The sequence below is a fragment of the Mytilus californianus genome, unplaced genomic scaffold (genome assembly GCF_021869535.1).
Source record: "Mytilus californianus isolate M0D057914Y unplaced genomic scaffold, xbMytCali1.0.p SCAF_5, whole genome shotgun sequence".
NCBI lineage: Eukaryota > Metazoa > Mollusca > Bivalvia > Mytilida > Mytilidae > Mytilus > Mytilus californianus.
This window is the reverse complement of record NW_026262701.1, coordinates 60,473,379-60,501,232: the sequence shown is the minus strand read 5'-3', so window position 1 is coordinate 60,501,232 and position 27,854 is coordinate 60,473,379. Positions and strand designations below refer to the sequence as shown.

Sequence of the window (27,854 nt, the reverse complement as noted above, 5' to 3'; positions counted from 1 at the left end):
AGAAGGAACACCATATGAAGGCTGTCTCAAGTCAAAATTATAACAATTTTTTCAAAAGGGGGCGCGAAAGATACCAAAGGGACATTCAAACTCATAAGTCGAAAATAAACTGACAACGCTACTGGTAAAAAAAGAAAAAGACAAACAGACAAACAATAGTACACAAAACACAACATTGAAAACTAAAGACTGAGCAACACGAACCCCACCAAAACTATGGTTTAATATATCAATGATCTAATTTTCATGTTGAAACTGAGATTCTTTTATACTTTATTTGTGTATCCGCTTTGCTCATCTTCTATAAAGTAGACACATTGTGTTTGAAATATAGTAAACAAAAACACAAACAAACGTTTATTTTGACGTCTATATTGGTTTTGTTTTATTGTGTTGATAGGTTGCTTACACATTGAAGTTTGTCCTAAATTTCCTTTCATTCATATATGTATAGAAGAAAAGATGACATTTACACAATATCTTCTAAGTTCAGAGCCTCATGTGTCAGGTGCATTCGACTCTAATCTTAATTGAATAGTATTGCCAGTTTTTCTGCCGAAGGTCGGTCGGTAACTCATAAGTCGAAAATAAACTGACAACGTCATGCCAAAATGGTTAAAAAAAGAGCCGAGCGTTGCGATACGACTTTTTTGACGACTCGACTGGAAAAAATAATTGTTATTGTGACGTCACGTAAAAAATGATACTATGCATATTGACGCCACATAAAAAGAACACATCTTTTTGCAAATAATTGGACAAGAAAGATGAAGTTTGCCTTCAAATTATTAAAGAAACAGATTCTGCCACCACATCTCATGCAAAACGATATGACTTATGCAATTCCACTCGAGACTGGTAAATTTTCAAATTGCAAAGGTAGAATATTTAGTTCAATAATCACATTGATTCGATTTTATAACTAACCATTATGCATTAAACAGATGAAAAAATTAGTTTGCAAAGCGGCAAAGCTAGTTTAATTCTAAAGAGTTAAGTATTCAAACTAGCGCAGTAATAAGTTTTGTATTTGAATTAATATATTAATATATCCCATAGAACTTACTAGAAAGGTTAAGTCAGTCCTAAAAAGAATTTATACTAAAGTTTTGATGAATTAAGCTACACTGCAAATGATATAGATTTCAATAATTTAAGTGAAAATGAGTAAAGTATATAAAACAAGGATCACTGTTCTAGTTGGTACTCGGTGATACAATTATTTTGTTTTGCAGGTTTGTTTAATATTTTGACATACCAGTAAATCTACTCATAATTTGGTTATGACAAAGATAAAGGCAACAACTGTTCTTCTCAAGTTCTTCTATTGTATATTACTAAAAGAAGAACTAGTTGTAGCAGATGGGGTCTTTACGTGGCTTCAGAGGGATAGATACGATGAAATGGTTGGAAAATACATCAATGCCATAAAGGGACACAACTGTGTAAGTAGATCAAAAGCTGATATGCTGATGAGGGATGACATTGTTACACAAATTCCGAAAGCAAATGAGCTGCTCAGTAAAGTTTTCTATCAAAATAGATCTGCCTTAGTACATATGCATAACATGGCCCTGAATAGGGCATTCTTCATGAGTTATATATTACAACGAATGAACAGTACCAGCGACTACTCAATACAACCTAATATTCATTATCTCTACATGTCTGTAACAGCAGATATCAATGCTCATCCATATGTCATAAACGGTTCATCTATCATTTTTGACCAAGACGTCTATTATCCGAACTGGTTGACAAACCTCGATTTTAATAAAACTATTCCATTGTTTGGTGTTAAAGGTTGGCGGACGGACAATACCTTTGCTCAAGGAAATTTTATTCGGGAACCAAATCGACGAGTTGTCCAAGTTGAAGATATCGGAGCGGGAAACAACAACAACTATACTAATGAAAGGCATAAAATGAATCCTTGGTACCAATTTTGGCTACCAGACTTAGACGAGCATGAAGACAAATCAAATAAATTCACATACAGCGTAGGAATTCGTTATTCCAACGTTACTGGAAAATTCATTAAAGAAGAGTATGACGTCTTCAATTTTTTTGGTCCAAACTTACCAAGTCAAAGCGAAAAAGACATTGGCAAAATGCCAGTAAGATTCACAGTACCATATTTTGACTGCGGAAAATCCAACAAGTGGGTAGTCAGTGCAGTTTCTCCTATTGTTGATTTCTTCCCACGATACTCCAACTATACACATATGAGACGACAGAGGTAAGCACCCTATGAACAATTGGGGCATTTATGATTTTATACTTCATATATTGTACATTGATAAACATCATTTGAAAATATAATTTTAGTGATGTCAAACAGATAATAGGAAAAAATAACAACAACAAAAAGAAATCCAGGAGTTAATGATATCTTAGATAAGGGAGTACTTACACCTGTCTGATGCAGAAGACAGTATGCTCTCCTAAAGATGTCCTCGGGTTGCTGTCTCATTGACGTTCATTTTTCTGTACGTGATGTATAGATACACAGCAATACCTGGTCCTAGTATGGACTTTAAATCCGTTACTCATATTGAAAGAGTGTCACAATCTCTGTTATTTCTCAGATTATGCAGTCATCCTGACATCACAAAAAGTAAAATAACAAAAATACCGAACTCCAAGGAAAATTCAAAACGGAATGTCCCTAATCAAATGGCAAATTCAAAAGCTCAAACACAACGAATGGAAAACAACTTTATGATTTCACAAGTGACCTGTATGCATTAAATTGTCCAAATTACACTAAACTGTTCATTTATAAATAAAATTAACAATATTTTGAAAGGAGTGAATACTTTAGTAAGTTGACTACTTTTACAATTTTAGAGGCCAAATAATGGATATTATCATACCTTCTACCCTTGTTGCATAAAGGTCGCATGTGATGTCATAAACATGTTGAAAATTGACATATTTGACCTAACTTCCCCATTTTACGCAAACTTTTGGACATAGAAGATATGAGCAACAGCCTTCCCTAAAAAATAATTTACACACATTAACAGTCATATGTGTGAAATGTATCTTGTAGCAAAACATCTTTTAGTGTAGAGCTGCTGCTCAAATTAAAATATTTAAATACTAATGAATCTGTTCATACCACATCTTCTTATATCTATGCAGTTTTGCACTAAATTCAAAGTGAGTTTGAAGCGCTGTTGCAAATATGTAAGACAGAATTCAAAAATATAATTTCTGATACATGACCAACATATGTCTTATTGACATCTGCAGGATGTTATAGTGTAGATATATGAGACATATTGATTTTCGAATTCAAGGGCCATACCTTCTCCTTTGTGTTAAAAAGAAACCACCACCAGAAAATCCTTAAAACCCTTGAAAAAAAAACCAAAAGCAAATTAACAGCAACGATATGAATAAGTCTTATTTCTTTGCATAGATTCGTTGGAGTTGCGGTAATGGATATACATTTTGCAAAAATTGATTTCAATGCATGTGGAATCAGCCCAGGAAATCCTGGACCAAGCTATCTTGCCGGGATAGCAAGGTGTAAGCCGAATACAGGGGTAAGAAACTATATTTATCCTGCAAAAAATGAAAACATCACTTTATAAATTTCATCCCTCCGAAGCGCTTTTCTGGATAACTTTCATCAGGAACGCTCAAAGTCTAATATTTGAAAGCCAAGGATGTATAAGAACCAAACCAGTTGAAGAGCTGTACGACAAAGGACCTAAAATTATTGCCCAAACCATTCAATGTAAACTTTGCCTGAGGTAGATATTCAAATTACTGTTTACATCACAGTTTAACTTGGGGTTCTCATCGCAATCCGCGATTTGGTCAATTTTGATTAGTTACGTCAAAATCGTACCGAAACTTCTATAATGAATAGTAATGGTGTACAAACAACAATAAGGTGCATAAGATATTATTCATTATCAGTGTCAACCGAAAAATAAATCTGTTCCAATGAGTTTGCTAATATGTCTTGCAATGAAACAGTTTCAAAGAAAACAATGGTTTTCCTTTTTAGCAACTCTTTTACAGTTATTGAACTGCTTTATATATTTGTATATTTCTTAGTGTAAGCATGTGAGTGGTAGAGGATTCAAGCGTGGAGCATATATCTGTCACTGTAAGAATAAATACGTATATCCTATGGGTATTCAAGGACCATACGATGGAAAACTGCTTGAACAGGCAACTAATGCGGAGTATGCAAACAGTTTTGGTTGCATACGTGGTGATCGTAAGTTGAAATATACATGAAACAAAAAATGTTATTCTTTTCATGAATGTGTTTCAATTTTAAGTAGTGTGTATTTGCTATATGTTATCAAATATGTTCAAATGTGAGCTTACGTGGACTTTATTACAGAAACGCACACTGATTCATCTTCAAATGTTATCGATGCATTTCTACTATTTACAATTTTAAGTTGTAGCTTTGATTTGGCAAAGCATGATATTTCAATTCAATTCAATTTCATTGTTATGTAAATCACCTGAAATTACGCCAAATGTATATAAGGTATTAAGATACATTTCTTATAGTTCAGTGACGTGGAATACGGGTGTTGTGGGAAGCTTATTGTTTATTTTAAGAAAGAGGTTTTTATCTATCAAGAAATAATGAGAAAAAGAGAATCACTGTTGGAGGAGTGTTAATCTTAGATAGTTTCATAAGCTCAGTAGTCAGTGCGTCGCTACTGACATGATTTAAAATATACTTTTTCTAGAATTCCCCTTTGACACATATATTGAGACACTAAGGTTGCAACTCCCTCAAACTAAATTTACAAACTATTAATTTGGCTTTTCTTTTTTATGTCCCTTTTGGTCATACAGGTCATAACGTTTACGAATTTATATTTAAGGAATAACAGTACTGTAGTTGAAGAGTTGCCACCGTCAATTGGTGATTTGACGGTCGCAAATGCAGTTTTACTGGCAACGCGTAGCGGAGACAGTAAAACGGAGATTTGCGACCGTCAAATCAAAATTGAAGGTGGCAACTCTTCAACTACAGTACTATTATTCCGATTCTAATGCATAACAAAAAGAAATAATACGTTAGAGCTTGAAAAAATGAATAGATTTTAAATAAAATAAAATTCCGCGAAACTTCATGAATGATTTTGGCGCAAAGACGTCATGGCAAATCATGACGTCATACAAATGAAAACTTACAAACTGAAGGTTATTTCGTTACTTCTACGATTCAAATTGGATAAAATCACATCAAACCGGCGTTTTTTTAGGTAGGTGTTGTTTTATTTTCGATAATATTGTAGTAATCGAACATTTGTTGATCCATGAATTTAAAATGGCGGATCCATCCTTAGTTACGACTGGTCAACTGTGGATTTGACGGTAACTTTTAGCCAATGAAAAAAATTGTTACATAAAAATTACATTAGAATTACAAATATTTAGGTTTGAGCGTTCCTGATAAATAATGAAATTTATAGTGTTATTTCCATTCTGTTTAATTTCAACACTAATTATAAATGTCAAATAGTTAATTATCCATTTTGAATAATCAATTATTAATTGCATTGGTATGCAGTTTATATCTTATCCTGTCGATGCAACTGGATAATCTTGATCGGAATTGTATGTAGTTGTCTTCTTTGTTATTTTATTCTTGCGATTCCGTCAGATGTCCAGTTGAATAATCAAAATCGAATAACGCGTTTTGAACATTCGTAAGTAACTGTTGCTTCATATTAGCACTTGTATGTCTTAATGAATTACTTTTACATGCTTTACAAAATAGACTTTCACATTGGATGATACAGAAGAAAAAAGAAATAGAAAGAAAAATGCAAAAAGGTAGAGGAAACAAAGGGAACAATAAAACCTTTTTTCGAGTGCCTACATACATGCATATTTTCTTTGTTTAGCCAAGCGTTGTCGGTTTTTTTTCGACTTATGAGTTTGAATGTTGCTTTGGTATCTTTCGCCAATTTTTTATAGTTGATCTTGATAAGAGACAATTTCATATTACGAAGAAAACAATTTCTTTCTTTTATATAGATTACCGTGTTCTTCCTATTGTTGACCAGAAAGCTCATGTGACTGTTGAATTTGGTGCAGCCAACATAAATGTTCGGAAGAAGAGATCAGTCAAGGCAACAAATGAAACCACTTCAATCAAATATGGTAACAGTACACGGAGGAAAAGAACCACTGATTTTAGCAACAGATCTAAATTTGATCAAATGCGATTTAATCGAATGATAAGAATTTTCCGACAGAAGGTCAGTATAAATAAAAACAATTGCAAAAGCGTACCTGCAAGTCTTCTTCATTTACCTGGTGATGCTGCTTACGACGTTGAAAATCAATTCAAATATCAGGGAACAACAGCACTAAAATTATCACATTTTCTTAGTTTGTTTTTAGAAACTGTTCAAGCTACAGACAATTTTGGTAATTTAAGAGGAGGTGGCAGATTGCATCAAGATCATTTATTTGGAGAAGTTTTGGCTAATGTAATGGCAGACTATAGAATTGTTTCCAGTGGAATTTTCTTTGAACCATACGTTTTCAAAAACCAGGATGGGACTCCTAAAGAACTCTTTGGTCCTTATGCATTCAAAAGTGAAGGTGTTGCTAAAGCTATAGACATGACCGGTTTACCAAGAAAATACATTTTTGAAAACTGGTACCAGAGTATCAAAGAGAGATGGAAAACAAATACAGCAAAACTCGAAAAACATAAAATGAATCAACTTGTACGTTCAGACATTAAAGGAACAAGTGCAGTCAAATTTGAATATTATCCAATCGCGTACTTTGCTCCCAAATATGATGATGGTATGTGGTCCAATCCCCAGTTTAAATGCGATGGAATGGTGGATAGTTGGGTGATGACTTATAGCATTCCATTCTTTCAAAGAGACTATGTGGCAAAGAAAAATAAATTTGCGTAAGTAAAGTCCTATAAACAGCTGTGAAATATCTTAGTTTACATAATAATTAAGTTTAATAGCAGGTATAACTTTCAAACAAAATGCAACATAGAATTGAAAATGGAAATGGGGAATGCGTAAAAGAGACAACAACGGGACCAAAGAGCAGAAAACAGCCCAAGGCCACCATTGGGTCTTCAACACAGCGAAAAAAATCCCGCACCCAGAGGCGGGCTTCAGTTGGCCCCTAAACAACAATGTATACTAGTTCAGCGAAAATGGACGTCACACTAAACTCCGAAACATATAAATGAACCAAAATTAAAAAACCACACAAGACTAACAAAGGCCAGAGGTTCCTGAATTAGGACAGGCACAAAAATGTGGCAGGGTTAAACATGTTTTGTGAGATCTCAACCCTCCCGCTATAACTCTAGTCAATGTGGAATAACCAAACACATAGAAATACGCATAGTAAAAATCAGTTTAAAAGAAGACCGAGTCCGATGTTAGAATAGGTAACAGAAGAAACTAAGCAAAATGACAATAGTCAACATAAACTAATAGAGGACTACTAGCAGTTACTGACATGCCAGCTCCAGACCTCAATTAAACTGATTGAAAGATAATGTCTTCATCTTATGAAAATCAAGCACAATCCCTCCCGTTAGGAGTATCGTACCATCATAAAATATACGATATAAAAACATAACCCGTATCATGCCAACAACTGGTTTTAGAATAAACGTGTTTTTTTCCGGTGCAAAGACCCTATGAGTGAATCAATATTAATTCCAAAAAATGCCATCTTTAATGACCTAACAACAGTATTGTAACTGTATCCCTTCTGAATAAGTCTGTTTAAAGATTTGGTTAGCTTTTGAGGTGAATGACGACATTCTTGTGCTTTGTTAAGAATATCGAAAAACCCTGGTGTAATAATTTTTCAACAATACAGAGATTTCTTTCGTTAAAATCAAATACGTTGTTACATACACGAGTGAATCGAGCAAGTTGAGATATATAAATACCATAAGATGGTGCCAAGGAAACGTCACCATCTAAAATGGATTATCAACAATATGAAAGGAAAAAGACCAAAAGACAAACAATAGTACACATAAAAAACCCATATAAAACTAAAGACTGACCAAAACGAACCCCACCAAAAACCGGGGGTGATTTCAGGTGCTCCGGAAGGGTAAGCAGATCCTGCTCCATATGCCGCCATGTTGCTCATATACATAAAAATCCGGTGATACGTCTAAGTGAGGGTCATATTCGGGAGAAAGAGGGCGAGATTGGGGATACGACAATAAGAACACATCCTTCGTACAAAACTTAGCATTTGATAAACACCTCGGAAACATAAATGTATCGGGTAAAAAGAGAGACAAATCGTCTAGCGTTGCTATATTATCGGCATTTAAACCTTCAATTATTCAACATATTATGAAAAGTGTGATAAAGGTACATTTAAGACTCTCTCATCTTGCAATAGTATTGAAACATTTGACTTTTCTACACTTTACACAAGTATTCCCCATTCCAAACTAAAAGACAAATTGAAAGAGTTGGTATTACTTTGGCGAACGTAGATACAAGTATCTTGTCTTGGGGAGGGATAAATCCTACTTTGTAAAGAATCACTCTGATTCAAACAAAAAATTCTCTGAAACTGACATTATCAAGATGCTTGATTTCTTGATTGACAACATATTTGTTACGTTTGGAGGACGTGTTTTTCAACAGACTGTCGGAATTCCAATGGGAACCAATTGTGCCCCTCTTCTTGCCGACTTGTTTCTTTATTATTATGAGGCTGACTTCATACAGGAGCTTCTTAGGGAGAGAGATAAGAAGTTAGCAATATCCTTTAACTCTACGTTCCGCTATATAGATGATGTTCTCTCACTAAATAATACAAAATTTGGTGACTATGTTGAACGAATCTATCCCATCGAACTAGAGATAAAGGATACTACAGATACAGTTAAGTCTGCCTCATATCTTGACTTACATCTAGAAATTGACAATGAGGGTCGGTTGAAAACAAAACTTTACGACAAAAGAGATGATTTCAGCTTCCCAATTGTGAACTTTCCATTTCTATGTAGCAACATTCCAGCAGCGCCTGCATACGGAGTATATATCTCCCAATTGATACGATATTTCCGGGCTTGTGTTTCCTATCATGATTTCCTTGATAGAGGATTGCTGCTCACAAGGAAGCTTTTAAACCAAGAGTTCCAAATGGTGAAGTTGAAGTCATCCCTTCGTAAATTTTACGGACGCCATCACGAGTTGGTTGACCGTTATGGAATAACCGTTTCACAGATGATATCGGATATGTTCCTTATGTCGTAACTACAATACCCTTCCCTTTTCACGAATGTGACTTACCGAATTAGACTATTTACCGGATTTGTAATAACATAAGCAACTCGACGGGTGCCACATGTGGAGCAGGATCTGCTTACCCTTCCAGAGCACCTGAGATCACCCCCAGTTTTTGGTGGGGTTCGTGTTGCTTAGTCTTTAGTTTTCTATGTTGTGTCATCTGTACTATTATTTGTCTGTTTGTCTTTTTATTTTTGGCCATGACGTTGTCAGTTTGTTTTCGATCTATGAGTCTGACTGTCCCTATGGTATCTTTCGTCCCTCTTTTAAGTCCTTTTTTATAGTGCAAATACATTAACAAGGATATTGAAGAAAATAACAAAATAAGTATTCAGAATTTTATACAAAATAGAAGTGACTTCCCGTGTAAATATGTTCCCCAGTTCATTACAAATTACATTTATATCTGCTTGATAAAACACTACTTATATAAAGTATAAAATAAGTTGCATATTTAAATTTTTTTAGAAACAGTTCGATATAAGATAAAATAAGTCGTAATAATAAAAAACTTAATTTAATTACATCCATTGTCAATGATTTTTTTAGAATGGACTCCAAGTCAAATATGTGATCGATGTTTGCTTTATCAATGATAATGTCATAAAAATCAGTTAGTTTTTGTCTAATTTCAGCCAGCGACAAAAGACTTTCACCTTTTAATTTACGTTTATTAAAGAAATAAAAACTTTATTACAGTCATTGAGGACGCTAACAAAAAGATACACCTTTCAAAGTTACACTTCACAAGAAGCAGCTTTGAAAGCAACAAATAGTATAATTTGATTTTGTTTTCTGTAACCATTTCACTCAAAACATTCCCCAATAGGTTATGTTATAGCCATATCTGATGTTCAGTGGTTGTCGTTTGTTGATGTGGTTCATAAGTGTTTCTCGTTTCTCGTTTTTTTTATATAGATAAGACCGTTGGTTTTCCTGTTTGAATGGTTTTACACTAGTCATTTTTGGGGCCCTTTATAGCTTGCTGTTCGGTGTGAGCCAAGGCTCCGTGTTGAAGGCCGTACTTTGACCTATAATGGTTTACTTTTACAAATTGTGACTTGGATGGTGAGTTGTTTATTGGCACTCATACCACATCTTCTTATATCAATATATCAATCGTTTTGAGGATTTGCAACAATACTGTTACAGAAACGCGAGGAAATACCAATAAAAAACTTTTAGAAAGACATAGAACACAGAAATAATATATGTGTACGATTGTCCACACTTTTTACAGAGGAGTTGTAACGGTTGATGTTCCTCTTGACAACCTGGAAATAAACCAATGTCCCCAGCCGTTTAGTGTTGCCAATGCCTTCAAAAACACAGCAAGATGTCATATATCTACTACGGTAAATATTATCTTATCAGAAATTGTGTCTATTCATTTATCACTAGCCTCCACTCAGTTAGCATTATATTACTTTATGTTAATATACTCGGTGCATTTTATTCATATTTTTTTACTACATATTACATTTCGTTCAAGAACAAAACTATAAGAGAGTAAGTTTTAGGGAACGGCTATTCAACTTTGATTAAAATATTAATTTCTTCTAAGTTGGGAATCAGAATAAGAAAAATTGTTTAGCAAAAACCCATACCCCAAACTTAAGAATTAAATGGTTGTTTCCTAATAAATAATTGATAAAACATGTATTTTACACTTATGGTGTTTTTAGTTGAAAATTAAAACTACATGCAGCCACATTTTTGTTTTCAGTGCAAGAAGATACCTGGATATAAATACTCCCGAGGAGCATACCGATGTGATTGTAAACAAGGATACGAGTACCAGTTCGCTGATGGAAAGACCTTTATAGAAGGAAGTTTAGTCGAGCTTGAATATGAAAAGAAAGTGAAAAGACTTTTCAGTCGGCAAGTTATATGTTAATGAACACTGTATTTAAGTTGCAGCATGCCAAAGAACTAATTGGTGATTTAACATAATAAAATAAACAACTGTACCAGAGGCTATGACGCGACCATCTACAAATCAGTGAAAGTGAACACTGTATGTAGAGTTTATACATGTTACGAAATAAACAATTTCAACGTTGTGTAAAGATTTACAAGGATTCGTGAAAGCATCATCGTTAATTGTATAACAAGTAATTCAATTTGAAAAAATAAGACAGGAGAAGGTATCAATTTGCATCTGAAATTGCAAAAAAGTAATATATTTCAACTCTTTCAAAGGAAAGAATAGTTTTTTTTTCATTATTAAACATAACATCTCGACTACCAGAATAACGAGCTTCAAGTTCCATCGTTTGGCCATCATAACGTAATAAGTCACACGTTATAGATGTGGCGTGATCAAAATTAATGTTTGGGGTACATATTGCATTATAAAACAGAAAATAAAAACATACTGGAAAATTTGCATTTATATAACAAAGTTCTTTTCATTTTGCATTTAATGAATCTTTGAAAAAAACCAACTAAAGCTGAACAGTATACATTGCATAAAAGATGAATTTGACTCATAATTGCACGATTTGTACTAAAAGAAGAAACATACAATAACAAATGAATATTTTTACTCAATTTTTTTCCAGTGAAAATTGGTTGCTGAATTATCCACGTAGATTTTTTGCAGTCACAACATTGATTCCGTTTTAAATCAACGGGACCGATGGTCGTTAAAGTAAAGCGCTGTCTCTTTGAATTTTTTTTATTGTAATAAGATTGTGCCTTGAATTGATAGCAAATATAGAAACTTTACAGAAATGTAATAGTAAATTGTCAAATTCTTCTTTTCCAGGTTTGATTCACTAGTATGCCGCGTTCAAGGTGGCGCCACTGCAGTCAATGCTAATTGCATTTCAATATTGAAAGTGATAATTGTGGCATTATTATTATTATTAGAAGATTCATAGAGTAAAACTATACTAGAATATTGGTGTCATATGTTACATATATGTCATCATATAAAAGATACCGTTTTTTATTAGTACTGTAGATGAACAGAGACAAAACAATGTATCTTTAAAAAAACATTTCGAGGATTCTACGAATAACCAAAATGATGGGTAGTACAACCACAAACACAAGAATCCTTCTAGAAATTGAAGCATGAATAACGAACAGCACATGGTACAGATAGCCACATTTGTTACAGGTATAAAAAGTGGTGAGGTATACCAGTATTACGTTAAAATAAACATCCTCTTTGCCTATCTATCTATGTCGTAAAAGTAAAATTAAAAAAAAGGATGAAAAACATGCAAGGTGAAGCAACAAACAGAATGTCCACAAGGAAATAGAAAACGGCACTTAAGTTGGAAAGAAGGTTCAAAATGGGTTCGCTACAACAGAACAATAGTTAGATTAGTAATATTAATAGACGATGACACTTTTCAAAGACTAAACGATAATCAATGAATAACAAATGTGTTTTATAGAATCATATATGTGAATTTACAATGGCGCATTTGCATACAAACGTCTTTTATTTTTATATACTGCTTACAGTACGGTGGGTGTTTTCAGCAGGGTTTGTATTAGATGCATGTAAATTAATTTGTTACCATGTGATTTTCAATAAAGTTTATAGAACCGACAGCATTTATGTTATCGAAAAGTGTTCCCTCCCAGAAATTCCGGGGGGATAGATTATGCCAAATCCTGTTCTATACATACCATATTGCATGCTTTCAAAACCATTAGAATATTTAGTTTCAGAGGAGCTGGGATAAAATGGAACAATCTTAAAACCAATTGTAAAGGTCTTATTTTTTTCCCAACACTAACAGAAAAAAGATCGATTAATTGATGGCTTGTTGATTGCTTAACCAGACTCCAGTAACAAATATTGAAAGTTTGCTGAATTATCGATGAAAGAAGACATTGTGTAAATTGGATGAAACGACAGACCCTTCACTGACACATATTTCTGGAATATTTATTTTGACACGATAAAAACATGTACTCCAATAAAAAGGCCGGATGAAAAACCAGTTTCTCCTTTAAATACACTGTGCAAGTTTGCCTTGAAAGGAAAACAAACGGCGAATTAGTTCTGCTTTGACAACATATTTTGGTATGTGCGACCTATTATCTGTATTTAAAAAAAAATGAAAGTATTTGATAAAGATATTTAATAATATTGCATCTTTGTTTATAGAAGAAGAGAGGCGAAAGATACCAAAGGGACATTCATTATACACCACGAAATTTGTTTTGTAGCGATCATTGGACCTTAAAATTGAGAATGGAAAAGGGGAATGTGTCAAAGAGGCAACAACCCGATAGTTAAGGGGACTCTGTAGTTTTTTAGTTAGGGTTCAGTTTAGGCTTTGGTTAGGTCAGGATATGTTTTAATTAAGGATTACTAAACTGTTTCCGAATCCGATATTTGACTGTTATGTTTAATTGTATTATTCCATTGTTATTGTCTCTTTTTCAATAATAAAACGTGTTTAAATTAAACTAAGAGTAAGGATTAGGATAAATGTAGTAAAGCTCCATATGGTTCTTGTTACGTAAAGTAAATGAAATCCCGATCCCCCCATTTTCCTCGATTAAATGTTTTTGTTAATTTGTAGTGTCTGCAATGTATTCATATGTATAGGGAAATTGCATGGTCAATGATATTACATTTGTTTTATTCTTACAAATTTTGAGATCGAATTTAATGCACTAGTTTAAGTTCCTCTCATACTATGCTTTTCATATGACAATTGTTCAACGACAGGATAGGAGAGTGCAATAAATAAAATTCAATATTTCACAATCATACAGATTTAGACAATTTGAATCTAGATTTCATTGTAAATGTTTTGCGCATCTGTACGTGCTTGCTGAGTTTACATCAGTTTTATTTAAAGTGTATAGTTTTATAGCGTAAGGAGAGTCATATGAACAACACCATTTACTACTACCGCGTTTGTCTACAGTATAATTCATAACTAATTCAACCCAAAGATAAACTTTACGGAGCAGATATATTACAACGAAGTAACATATTTGGACATATGAAATATCAAGGCTAGACAAATAAAAGATATCGAAACTATCTAAATGGACATGCACTAATATGAAAAAAGCAAAAGCGAGATTTTAAACACATAACATTGTTTACTGTAGACGAAATGCGCGTCTGGCGTACAGAATTTGTATCCTGGTTTTCTATGATGAGTTTATTATCGAAGTTCGCAATCCTTTGGATTTGACCCCTATATGATACAGGCTTAAAGCTGATTTAAGATGTGACAAAGATTTATCTTTTCTTTTTTTGCAGTAATTCAAGCATTTTATGTAAGTGAATATATATCTGTGATTAACCAATACAATGGTTTATTATTCCTTTAGATTACACTGCAACATGTAGCGTCTACTATACGTGTATGCTGAGTTTGCATAGTTTTGAGTTTTGCAGAAATTTGAATTTACATAGGATTTTGGTATTTTCGTTATACTTTTTTATCCTCCATGGATTTGAAGTCAAAAATATTACTACGTACTCACTGGTAAAAGTTTTGAAATATTAATGACTATTGTCATGTCTTCTGGGCTCTACCCTTTGATAGAGCTGAGACTGCTTTGTACCCTTAATTCTTTAGTATCGTTAAATTGTTTTCTATTATCAACACATCGTAGATGAAAACTTAAAAAAGATCCCAGGATTGCTAGAACACGGATTTCAAACTTCAAAATTCCGGTCAATCTCTCGCAAATAAAGTCTACATTATCTCTGATATTGATTATCATATGAGCTTTAAATTGGTGGTAGATATTATATATGGGTAAATAAAGTAAAAGGTAAAAACAGAAACCATTTTTACAACAAAGAACTACACCCTTTCCGTGTTCAAAAGTATTGTCTGCCTTATTTTGTCGGTATCTCATAGAACACATAAAATAAAATAATACTTTGATTTAAATCAAATTTAATGTCTACCTGATCGCATACTTTATAGATAAATGAAATTCAGTTCAAACTCTCCATTGCAGCTATTCACTTTGAAGAACCACTTATTTAATGTGATTCTAAACTTGTTCTCTTTCTGAATTTGTAGAACTTCTTTTTACTAGACATTACACCCCCCCCCCCCCCCCCCCCCCCCAAAAAAAAAATACTTTCATAATGTTCTTAAGGACGTTATCAAAGAAGTTTCATGTTGAAATTGTTTATAATTATGAATTCAATATATATACAGATAACATATTTTAAAATAGCAAAGTTTCAAAAATGTTTACAGTAAATAATCCCTTAAGATTGTACTTTACAACGAAACATGATTTGTAGCCGTCCTTGAAGTGACGGTTAAATCTTCATTTCATAAAGCCTGCTGCAACTTAATATCATATATCATGTTGTTTATAGTTAAATGAATGGTATATTATAACTTTATTTACGTGTATGTTTATCCTTATAATGATTTCTTTAAAATATATTCCCATCATTTTTGGTGTTATATAGACTGTTAAAAAGTAATTTAAATTTGAATTGAACGAATTTAAAGCTTATGAACAAACAGATGCAAAGTTAATGCGATAAAGACAGAACACAAAACACACTATAACAAAAGATATCCTTCAAAATTAAGAAAGCAATTTATATTTCTTTCAAAAGTGATTTTTTTTTAACAAAATGCAATAAAATTCAGGTGACAAAACATGTACACGTATAAAAGAAAGAAAATATATCAAGAAGGCGATCAAAACCTATAACACTAAGAAAAACAGACTAAATCATGATCAAAAGATACAATTAAACACACAACAGTCCATCAAATTCTACAGTGAAATATAAAGAAGGAGCAGCGGGAACCTCACAAATAATCGAGGATAAACTACATTTTCTAAACAAAAGATATATCAAAAGATGATAATGTGGTTCCGGTTCTACTAGTGACACCCACCATGATATTACTGTGAAAAATGTTGATAAGTCATATCTAGTGATCATTTTATTACACCATCGTTTAGTAAATATACAAGTAAATCTAAAAATTGAAAGATATAAATCATTATTTCATGTGTTCGTGTGTGCAAGACATTCTTTTCCATTAGATTCCATCGGTTCTTTATAAGTTTCGTTTTTTATTTATAATTTCAGTATTTAGCAATATCCTCATGTGCCTATATCAAGTCAATACTATGTTAGCATCTGACTATGATGATCCCAGTGTATCTTGCATTTATTTAATGGTTCAGTACGTTAGCTTATTATTTAAGATAATGTATTAAAATTACTGTTGCGTCTAAATTCTACGTTTCGTTTTTTATATTTTTAGTTAACTAACTCATTATTACTTTCATGCATATAAGTTTAGAAGAATGGTCGTGATCAAGATCCTTGAAGCCTATGGTACAGGCATTACATAACTCCTCTTCTGTCAAAGCTTTTAATTTCAAAACAAATGACTGTTACGGTAAAAGTATTGTTAGGAATTTAAAGGCCTTCAAATATGAGATTTGTTTATAATTATGAATTTGTATATCCGGATAACATATTAATAACACAAATTCTAAAACGTTTACAGTAAATAATCCATTAAGATCATACTTTACAATACAACATGATTTGTAGCAGTCCTTAAAGAAGTGCTGGTAAAATCTTCATTTCATAAAGCCTGCTGTAACTTAATATCGTATATCATGATGTTTATTTTGTTTAATGAATGGTATATAATAACTTAATTTTTATGTATGTTTACCAACATGCTATATTAATGAAATTCAGGTGACAAAACAAGTACACGAATAAAAGAGAGAAAAGATATTTACAGCTCTTTTCATAATGCTAGCAAGACAGTACTAGTATTATTAGCCTTTAAATAAGATTGAAATTTGGAACAGTTGGTTGAAAGGAAAATCTTAGTTAATTGATTAATCGAGACAATATCACTGTTATTTCATTGAAGTTGAGTAAATGGTCTTCAAGATCAGCGCAATTGGGAAATATATAGAAAATTTATATATAAAAGGATAAAAAATGAAGAAAATGAACGTTTGAGTACCGTCTTTGGATAAACACATTTCAACAATGAAATGAAGACAGATTAACAGGTTAACAAATTCTACCATCTCAACAACTAAAGGAAAAAGTAAAGAAAAATGAACCAAAAATGATTTTCAATCAGAATTTTACAGCATTGTTAATACCATAAGAAGACTTTATATTGTTTTATGATAAATTTTCAAAGAGGTATAGGCAGCTTAAAATGACATGATGTTCATTGTTTTTTTACAAATTTTCTATTAGATTAAAAATTCAAAATAGAGTAGCTTTGAACAAATATAACTATATTCCTGTATAGCTTGATTTAGAGGTATTGTTAAATCTAATTTATGTTTTGATAGATTGTGCTGCATACTGTGACTATGGACATCAACACACAAACATTTTGAAAAGTACAAAACGTGAAGAAACAAAGAATATGTGGCTGGAATAAATTGTTGTAAATAAACTAATCATAGATACCAGTTTTAAAATTTTGAACGCTAGACGCGCGTTTCAGTTAAAAAAAACCTCATCAGTGAAGCTCGTTTAAAAAGAGTTAAAAGGCCAAATAAAGTATGAAATTGAAGACCATTGAGGACCCAAAATTCCGAAAGATATTGCCAATACAGATAAGGTAATCTATGAAAGAACTTAGCCATCCCTCTTTTCATTTCAATTATTGGAATAAAAAGAGACAAAAAAAAAAGACACTTGATAAAAATAAATCAACCCCTCCTTCGAAAAAAAATAGATCAATAAAGAAAATCTTATTAAAAGACGATGATATTGGGTGTACATAAAAAAATATTGAAAGTAAGCTTACTGTACTTTATCTATTTGTACAAAATTCATAATAACATAACATCAATAGTTGAACCTCCAAATATTCCATATAGATATTATGCTAAAATATCATGAACTGTGTAGTAAAACAAGACAGAACTTCTCCTACATGAAACGAAAAGTTGTAATAAAACGATAAAGTCCGGGTTAAAATGTAAAAACAGATTTTTCGACAAATATATTAGGTAACATAAAGCACTGTTCTTTGCATTTGGTGGTTTAAGAAAGATAACTATGATCGTCAAATGCCTTATAGGTCATAGACTTATATCAAGTATAAAACCAATTCATTTACAAAGAACATAACTTTAATCTTGTCTGTTTATCATAGAATATAATTAAATTCTTGGTCAATAACTTTAAAAGGTCACATTGAATTGTAAAAAAATGAAATCTTAAAAGTTGGTTACTATATCAACGATATTATCATAAATATCAGTGTGAAATGTCTGGATGGTTTTAAATTCCATCGAGGGAAGAAAAAAAATCTCCACTTTCTATTTTTGTGATAAAATCAATTGAACGTTTTGGCTTTTTAACGATACAATGTACCTAAATTCTTGGTGAAAATGTTTTGAAGTCATGAAATCAAAACCTATTACAATTATTGAAATGTGAGACACTACTGAAAAGACACAAATTTGAAACCAAATGATAAAATAACACTCCTAAAATTTAGTCAACTGAATATAATTTCCGGAGTATGGAAAAATCAACATTCAGATATGTAAGTGTTGTTAAAAAAACTGTTAATGAGTTTCGCTGTACCATTGTGACATTAAGCCACATATTGCAATTCATAATAGTGAAGGAACATATTTGCAATAAGAGGATAAGGTAAGTCATCAGAATACAATTTACTTAAATAGCTTGGCGATATATCGTATTGTAGGAGGGAATATTAGTATTATCAAGAAAACGGTTATAAATATCCTTCATAATGCCTAATATCTGTAGCACAGGAAAGTGCTTCAAAACAAAAAAAATAATGTAATTTTCATTTTGATCTCTGCAAGTAAAAAAGGATTTCAAAAATTTGCAATCATTCTTTTCATTGCAATTTAAATCGTTTTAAGGATTTGTAGCAATACTGTTATTGAAAAGTATGTAAAAGTAAAAAACACTGTTGAAAACCTTAAAAATTTACATAGAAAACAATAATAATAATAATCCAAAATGATGCACACTTTTTACAGAGGAGTTGTATCGATTGATGTCCCTCTTGACAACCTGAAAATAAACCAATGCTTTCAACCGTTTGGTGTTGCCAATGCCTTAAAAAAACACAACAAGATGTCATATGTCTACTGTGGAAAATTCATGCTTTAATTATAAAAAAAAAATAACTGATGTATCTCAAACTTCAACTAATGTTGCCGAACAGGTCAGCATTTTAGTTCGTATTGTTACGATACATTTGTTATTTTTCTACATATTGCATTTCATACAGTTCTCCTTTTGAGATATTTCATTTGATACATGTTGGAAAATGCTATAGGAAAATATAAACCAAGGGCTGCTAGAAATAGTATATAAAGAAGTAAACACGAAGGTCACCTTTAGGATTTATTTTGTAGAATCTTTGGTTTATGTGTAGTGTTTTGTTTACTGTTGTTTGTTTGACTTTTTAGTTTTAACAAGGTGATGTCTGTCATTCACCGACTTGTGTTTTAGCTGCCTTCGTATCTTGTCCCCCTTTTATCCAAGAAAACTAAATCAACAGAACAAAAACAACAAGATGAATGAAATCAACGAAAACATTACATATAAAAAAAACTCGAAAAGCAAAGCAAACAGACAAAAACATTTCAGAAATGAGCGATACAAATCCAGAAAAAAACGAACTTGACAGACCATGACAGAAACCAGACAATTCATAAATACGAATTCGTAAAAGCGTGACACTGATATAAAAAATAAACATGCATATATGTGTGTTTGTGTGTGTGTGTGTGTGTAAGAGAGAGAGATCGGTTGAACTTAATAACTAACATTGTTTGCGGGCGATGTCGCGACATGGGACATTTTTGTATTTGAAAATGAGAATGGTCAAATATTACAAAAATAAGTTAATATCCACACGACAATTACGTATGGAGGAATATACTGAGACTACTATTGTACTTGTTTCAAAAGAGTAAATTATAATTTGTACAGAAAAAAAACATACACACGTCGACATAAAAATGATATATTTATTATCCAAATGTTTTACTCACCAAAATTTATCTAATGGGTTATATCCATTACGAATGAAATAAATTTCAGATCATACATATCAAATAAAACTATCCGTACCGCACATGATGCGTTGTGCCCAAATTTAAATAGAACACGGAGCAAGTCAAATACGGATACGATACGTATGTGTATTCACAATCGTTTATTAACTGCACTTGTGTAATAAAATCATCAAAATTGTTGTATTTAAAATACTAGCATAACGAATAAGGTTCTATAACATCAACTAATTATTCCGTCAACGATTTGGTAAATTAACCCAAAAGGATACCAAATCAAAAGCTCTAAACTTAGTAAATTGTTACAGCAAATGTGTAATACAACATTTTTTACGCTAAAAAAAGAGAAGAGAGAGAGATATTGATTGATTGATTGCTGGTTACTTAACGTCCAATGTGCGGGAGATTGAGTTGCTTTTATAAATAAATGAGAAATAATATATCCTCAGTTGTTGTTTTAGGTTAGTTCGAGATTGACGGCTGTGAACAACATTTAATTAATGTTTAGTAGGAATTCTTTGTATTTGATTTTGAATGAAAATAAATGACTTGTACATAATTTAGGTACAGTGTCAATATTTTTTTTAAATTGATATTAGCTAATGTTTACGAGCACTGTAAAGAGTTGATGGCGTCACATCTCGTATTGCAATGGCCAAAGTACAATTGTAACATTTCATTGATTAAAAAAGGACAGTCAGCACAAATGGCTAAATTATAGGGAAAGCAGGAACAAATATTATCATTCCTTTTGTTTAGCATTACCAAAGAAAACAACCCACTTAACTTTACCAAAGGTATAAAATCGCATAAAATAAATAAAAAAAGATATATCAATTATAATTTTGGCGCTTCTAAGGTCATGAAATAACACGAATTATGAATGAACAAATGCATGGTGAACATTATATTCATAATGCACAATATCTCATTCTAATTTGCTTTTTGTAAATTTTTTCTGATAATACAATGCATAAGAAAATTGAATTAAAATGAATTAAAATGGCGGCTTACTCAAACAGAAAAGTGTCAACTGAAATAATTGTCTATGATTAGCATGTGGTAAATTACTAAAGGCAACAGGTACGTAACTTAGCGATATCCCGGATTTTTTGGAAAGTTTTGCATGCAACTAAAGCAAAATAACTACATATGAAAATCGAAAAAAAATCATTCCATTCTTTCCGAGATTCAGCATCTTAAATACGTAGAAAATATAAGAACAAATGCATGGAGTACACGTAAATAACGTGAAAAAGTTAAGAAATTTTACTTTTAAATAAGCATTTCTGGAAAATTTGTCTTACAATTGTTTTCGAAACATGTTTTTGTAACATAAATTTTCGTTTTATTGGTGAAAAAATCGTAAAAATGACATTAAAAAAAGTTAGCGTGATGTCGTGACTGAAATGTGCATCGGAATTTTATCTTTATGGTGTGTGTGTGTGTGTAAGAGAGAGAGAGAGAGAGATCGGTTGAACTTAATTACTAGCATTGTTTGTGGGCGATTTCAGCCATGCATGTTGTGATGCGACATGGGACATTTTTATATTTGAAAATGAGAATTGTCAAATATTACAAAAATAAATTAATATCCACACGACAATTTCGTATGGAGGACTATACTGAGACTACTATTGCAATTGTTTCAGAAGAATATATTATTATTTGTGCAGAAGAGTACATATACACGTCGACATAGAAATGATGAATTTATTATCCAAAAATGTTTACTCACCAGAATTTATCTAATGGGTTATATCCATTACGAATGAAATAAATTTCAGATCACACATATCAAATAAAACTATCCGTCCCGCACATGATGCGTTGTGCCCAAATTTCAATAGAACACGGAACAAGTCAAATACGGGTTTGATTCCGTAAAATTAAATAATTTAAAACGATGTGTATGTGTATTTACAATCGTTTATTAAGTACACTTGTGTAATTAAATAATAAAAAAATGTTATATCTTAAATACTGGCATAATGAATAAGGTTAAACGATACCAAATAGTACTCCGTTAACGATTTGGTAAATTAACCCAAAGGGATACAAAGTTAAAAGTTCTAAACTAAGTAAATTGTTGCAACAAATTTGCAATACAGAATTTGTAACGTTAAAACAGAGAAGAAAGATCGAGAGAGAGAGAGAGAGAGAGAGAAAGAGAGAGAGAGAGAGAGAGAGAGAGAGAGAGAGAGAGAGAGAGAGAGAGAGAGAGAGAGAGAGAACGATATTGATTGATTGATTGTTGGTTGCTTAACGTCCAATGGCCAGGAGAAAGATAGTTGCTTTTATAAATAAATGAAAAATAATATGTCCTAAGTTTTTGTTCTAGGTTAGTTCGAAATTGATGGATGTGAAGTTCGGCTGCTAACTTCACATCCATCAATTTCGAACTAACCTTTCGTTATTCGATATTCGATATTCAATATCCAACCGGCTGCTAGCAGTCGGTTCGATATTCAAATTTAGTTGAAAATCATCAAAAATATAATATTTGATAACATTAAAAGCATGATTTTTATAGTTGAAAGGAGTGAAAAGATACGTAGGAAATCGTTTTATGACCCCTTCAAGTTGTCTTAAACTCTCGTTGTCCCTTATCAATGCTTATGTAATTTGCATATTTGTCTTTATCAGAGACATATAATACAATTGTATTATATGTCTCTGTCTTTATGTAATATAGATTTTTATCAATAAAACGACATCAAAACTGTAATTTTATATCTAATATTTCTTAAAACAAAAACAAAAACCGATCACTCTAGCAAAAATTTAGAAAATTTAATTACTATATATATATAAAAATATTAATTTTCGCGAACCATTTAGGTCACGGTAATTCCATTTTTTGCCATCAGTAAGGAGAGTTGTACAAATAATGTAAATACACAGAACCCCGATCCAATTCATATTTTGCTAAAAATATTTATCATTTTCTGTTTTGTATCTCCTAACATCATTCCATTTTTCTTTAATTTTGATTAAATTATGCCAAAACCTGTAGTAAAAATAGATGTATGCCCCAAATAAACATTCCCCGATTGGTTGAACTACTATGGCGTCGATGTAAAGCAACGCAAGCCTCGATGTAAAGCACACGCTTCCCAAGAGTAAGGAGAGTTGTACAAATAATGTGAATACACAGACACCCGACCCAATTTATCTTTTGCTAAAAGTGTTCATCATTTTCTGTTTTGTATCTACCAACAACATTCCATTTTTCTATAATCCCGATTTAAACATGTCAAAACCTGCAGTAAAAATAGATGTATGCCCCAAGTAAACATTCTTCGATTGGTTGAAAAGCTGTGGCCTCGATGTAAAGCAACGCAAGCACACGCAAAAATTTCTGTTGACATGTTGAACTTCGACCCCGGGATTCAGCCGATTTTCAAAGAGATTTTCTTGCGCTCAAATGTAATTCTAAGTGAAGTATACTGGTAAAGTAAAATTATATTCTTTTACAGAAATATTTACACATTTTATCATTAATGTATTGTCATGCTTCTGCATATTTACGCTGAGCTTTAGTTAAACATAATTCTATACAAATTTTGTTACGGCAAGCATTAAGAGTAAGAATATTTCGCGCTTAAACAAGAAAATAACCTGTATCACCAAATAAGTTTATCAGCATCTTTCTGAAATTTTCCAATAGAAAATAGGCGTTTAGTATAGAGAAATGTTGGTAAGTATTACTTATTAATGTTAATTGTCTCCAAAGGATGTTCTCTAGACCTTCTTGGTGGTCAATTTAATCCCATTTATCAATTATCCCCGATGACAGAATGGCAACCCAGTCGATTTTATAGCTATAAATACGTTACCATCATAAATTCTGAGTGTAACCCCAATTGCGTCATAGGTCAGATGGAAAATCCCGACTAAAAATAAACGTACTCTCACTGGTCCGGACATATACCCCTGTTTGCCCATATTCTCCCATTCAATTTCCATCTGCGACATCGGTCACACGTGCAAATTATTACAGATTCAACAGAGAAGTGTTTAGTTGTTTGTAAAGTTTTTTGAATAGCTTAATTGCTTTTCATATATTGTGTATATTATTGGAAATTTATTCCCTTGTTTAGTTTGAATTTCTAAACAAATTATTTGTGTTTTTTTGACTAAAGTAAATTTTATTATGGACTTTAATTTGAATAGTCCGTACGTAAATATTCCTGGTTCGGACTATCTCTTAGATGGGTCACTACCTTTAAGTCCCCCCCAAACTACCAGTACATTGACCGGAGTTTCGACAACGGTGTCTGGTAATGCTACCTATCCGACCCTTTCACAAGGTTCGGCCATGCAGTTTGGGGGGGGGGGGGGACCTACGTCAACTTCGGTGACTCATACTTTATCTAGGCCTGTTAATTCATCGGGTACTATTAGTTCTGTCCCAGGTACAGCTATGGGCTTGAACTTGCCAGGTTCTAGACCCCCATTATCCTATTGTGGGTATATGCTTCCCAACTCGGGCACACAACCTTTACCCTCATGGTCTCAGCCACCTTGGCCACAGTCTTACCCTTATGGTGGGTTTATGCCAAACCAACCTGGTTTTTGGCCTTATAGGGACAATTTCTATGGTCCCCCTTCTGGGGTAGCTACTGCACCACCTTTAGCTCCTGCTCCACCCGTAGCAGTATCTTTGACTCCTGCAGTAGCTCCTTCTACCACCGTACCTGACTCTCGAGCTCAATCTTCTAGCTCTTCTCATGGTACTAAGGGTTCTGAGCATGCATCATCTTTGGATGGTTTTCAGAAGTTACTTTTGGACTTTGGTGAGTCTTTCAAGGCTGAATTTAGTACTCTATCCAGTCGTATGTCTCTACTGGAGAATAGAGTTTCTTCTCATCAACCTTCTCCAGCTAAGTCTGTAGAATGTGATGAGAGGGAGGATGACGGGCTTTCTGTTTCCCCTGGGAGTCATGAAAGGGCTTTCCTCACTGATGAGGATGTTGAAAGTTCTTCTTCTCCCAAGGTATCGAAGACGGCCCTTGAGCCTTCTTCTAAGTCAGCTCAACAACCTCCCACCAAGGAGACTGAGGATCCTCCATCCTTAAAGGATCCTAGGGATAAGGTGTATACCTTGATGAGGGATGAAGCACATATCCCTTTTGCCTCTCCTTCCAAGCCGAAGAAACCTTCTTCAACTTTTGAAGCTTCCTGTGGCATTTCTCAGGATACTGTGACTTTTCACAATTCTTTTCCTGAATCTGGCCATATGGCATTTGCTTTACAATTTATTAATGAAGGTATCGCTAATTCTGCTAGTGAAAAGGTTGCTAATCTCTGGATTTGGAATGTCATCCTTTTCTGATCAGGTTAAGTACAAGGATTTTGATATCTTTGATTCTTCACTGGGTAGACTTGTTCCCAGTTGTGAAAAATCTATGTCATCTTTATTGGGAAAAAAGCCAGTAGATAGTCTTCGTCTCACTCAACCTGTTTGGTCAAAGACTGAGAATCTCCTTCGTAGTGCTTCTCAAGTTCTTGGCACAGCCGAACATTTTCTAGCTGCAACCGGACATTTGCTTAACAGCGAAGATTCGGTTGTTCCAGCAGAAGTACGATCCTTCTTACTTCAACTGGATAAAGCTCTAGGTTCATCTCAGTTGCTTTTAATGGGTTCGATTGCTTATTGCACCCTATCTAAAAGAGAAGAGTTTCTTGAAAACATTTCTGTTGCTGAGCCTTTGAAAGATTCTTTACTGAAATCTCCACTTACTGACAAGATGTTTGGTTTACCCTTACAGCGGGTTCAAGAGGAACTCAGCAAAAACCCTCCTCCAGTCAAAGTTAGTGTACAAGTTACTAATGGCAAGAGGTCGGTTAATGCTACATCTAGTTCTACTAGTACTTCTGCTTCAGGTGGTCCTCCTTCTTCTGCTAAGAAAAGGAAGAATAACTACGGCAAACCGCAGAACAAACCCAATAACTCCGGAAAAAGCTCAGGTAAGCCTTCTGGTGGTTTTAAGGGTCCCAAGAAACCTGGGTCTAGTACCTAGGTTCTTGCCCCCTCGTACGTTATTGACAGCTTTCCCAGGGGAAAATTTACAACAAGTTCCTCAAAAATCAATACCAGTAGGGGGGAGGTTAAGTTTTTTCCTAAATCAGTGGAAGAAAATTACCTCAGACTGTTATGTGCTGTCAATAATTCGAGGGGGATTAACACTTCAGTTCAAGAACCCACCTCCTCTATCTGCAGTTCCGATAAGTTTGTCTCATACTCAAGACCCAGTCAAGTATCAACTTCTATCAGTAGAAGTGGACACAGTGTTACAAAAATCTGCAATAGAGGAGGTGTCGCTCTTAACTCTGTCTCCGGGATTTTATTCCCGTCTTTTTCTGGTTCCAAAGAAGACTGGAGGAATGAGGCCGGTCATAGACCTATCTATTCTGAACAACTTTCTTATTGTTCCCCATTTCAAAATGGAAACCAACAGATCAATCAGGGCTTCAATCCTTCCAGGAATGTGGACTACTTCTCTGGATCTTTCAGATGCTTATTTCCACATTCCCATTTCCCATACTTACAGGAAATACCTTCGCTTCGTTTGGAACAACAAAGTTTTCCAGTTCAAGGCTCTCCCTTTTTGCCTGTCTACAGCCCCTTTGGCTTTTACCAAAATCATGCAGGCAGCTATAGCTCATCTACATTCCCTGTCTATTCAGATTCATTCCTACCTGGACGATTCCCTTCTCAAGGAATTTTGCCCAATCAAATTGAGGGTTCAGACAGATTTGGTCATCAATTGTTTTCTGTCCCTAGGCTTCCTAATCTCTTGGAAAAAGTCAGAGATAATTCCTTCTCAAGACTTTGTTTTCCTGGGAGAACATTTCCTAACCAGTGTAGGCCTAGTCCTCCCACCAGAGGAAAAATTTACAAAACTATGTCAGAAAATACATTTATTCCTGACGGTTCAATCAGTCACAGCACGTCAATTCTTGCAACTTCTGGGTCTATTGAACTCTCTGGCAGATGTCATTCCATTGGGACGACTTCACATTCGTCCGCTTCAGTTTTATCTGCACAAGTTATGGATTCCAGCTTCACAAGAATGGGAAGCATTGATTCCAATCACTCAGCCTTTATTTCCACACCTTCAATGGTGGTTAGTACGGGAAAATGTAATGAGGGGCCTATGTCTGTCCCCTCAAGTTCCCAGTCTTACATTATTCACAGATGCCTCCACCCTCGGTTGGGGAGAATATCTGGAGGGGCTTACAATCTCGGGAGTCTGGAATCCAGATCTTTTGGAAGAGCATATCAATGTATTGGAAATGAAAGCAGTTCTGTTTGCACTGAATCATTTCCAAATGTCTCTAAACAATCAGTCTGTCATTCTGGCCACGGACAACACAACAGTTGTAGCTTATCTCAAGAATCAGGGAGGAACTCATTCACCTTCTCTTTATCAGATAGCCAGAGACATTCTCCTTCTGTGTTTTCAACTCCAGGTTCATCTAGTGGTGAGACATATTGCG

At 33.5% G+C, this 27,854-nt stretch overlaps 2 protein-coding genes across 3 annotated transcripts in view; one reads left to right on the top strand and one right to left on the bottom strand.

The window, feature by feature from the left end:
- The window catches only part of LOC127701157 (cytoplasmic dynein 1 light intermediate chain 2-like), a 722,868-nt gene that overhangs the window by 176,994 nt on the left and 518,020 nt on the right, over nucleotides 1-27,854 (bottom strand). The window lies entirely within an intron of this gene.
- Nucleotides 1,261-11,205, top strand: LOC127702735 (uncharacterized). Its single transcript, XM_052207040.1, has 6 exons — nucleotides 1,261-2,239; nucleotides 3,428-3,554; nucleotides 4,075-4,240; nucleotides 6,031-6,925; nucleotides 10,549-10,663; nucleotides 11,035-11,205. Exons 1-6 carry the CDS (start codon nucleotides 1,284-1,286, stop codon nucleotides 11,203-11,205), a joined length of 2,430 nt encoding a protein of 809 aa, XP_052063000.1. The 5' UTR covers nucleotides 1,261-1,283.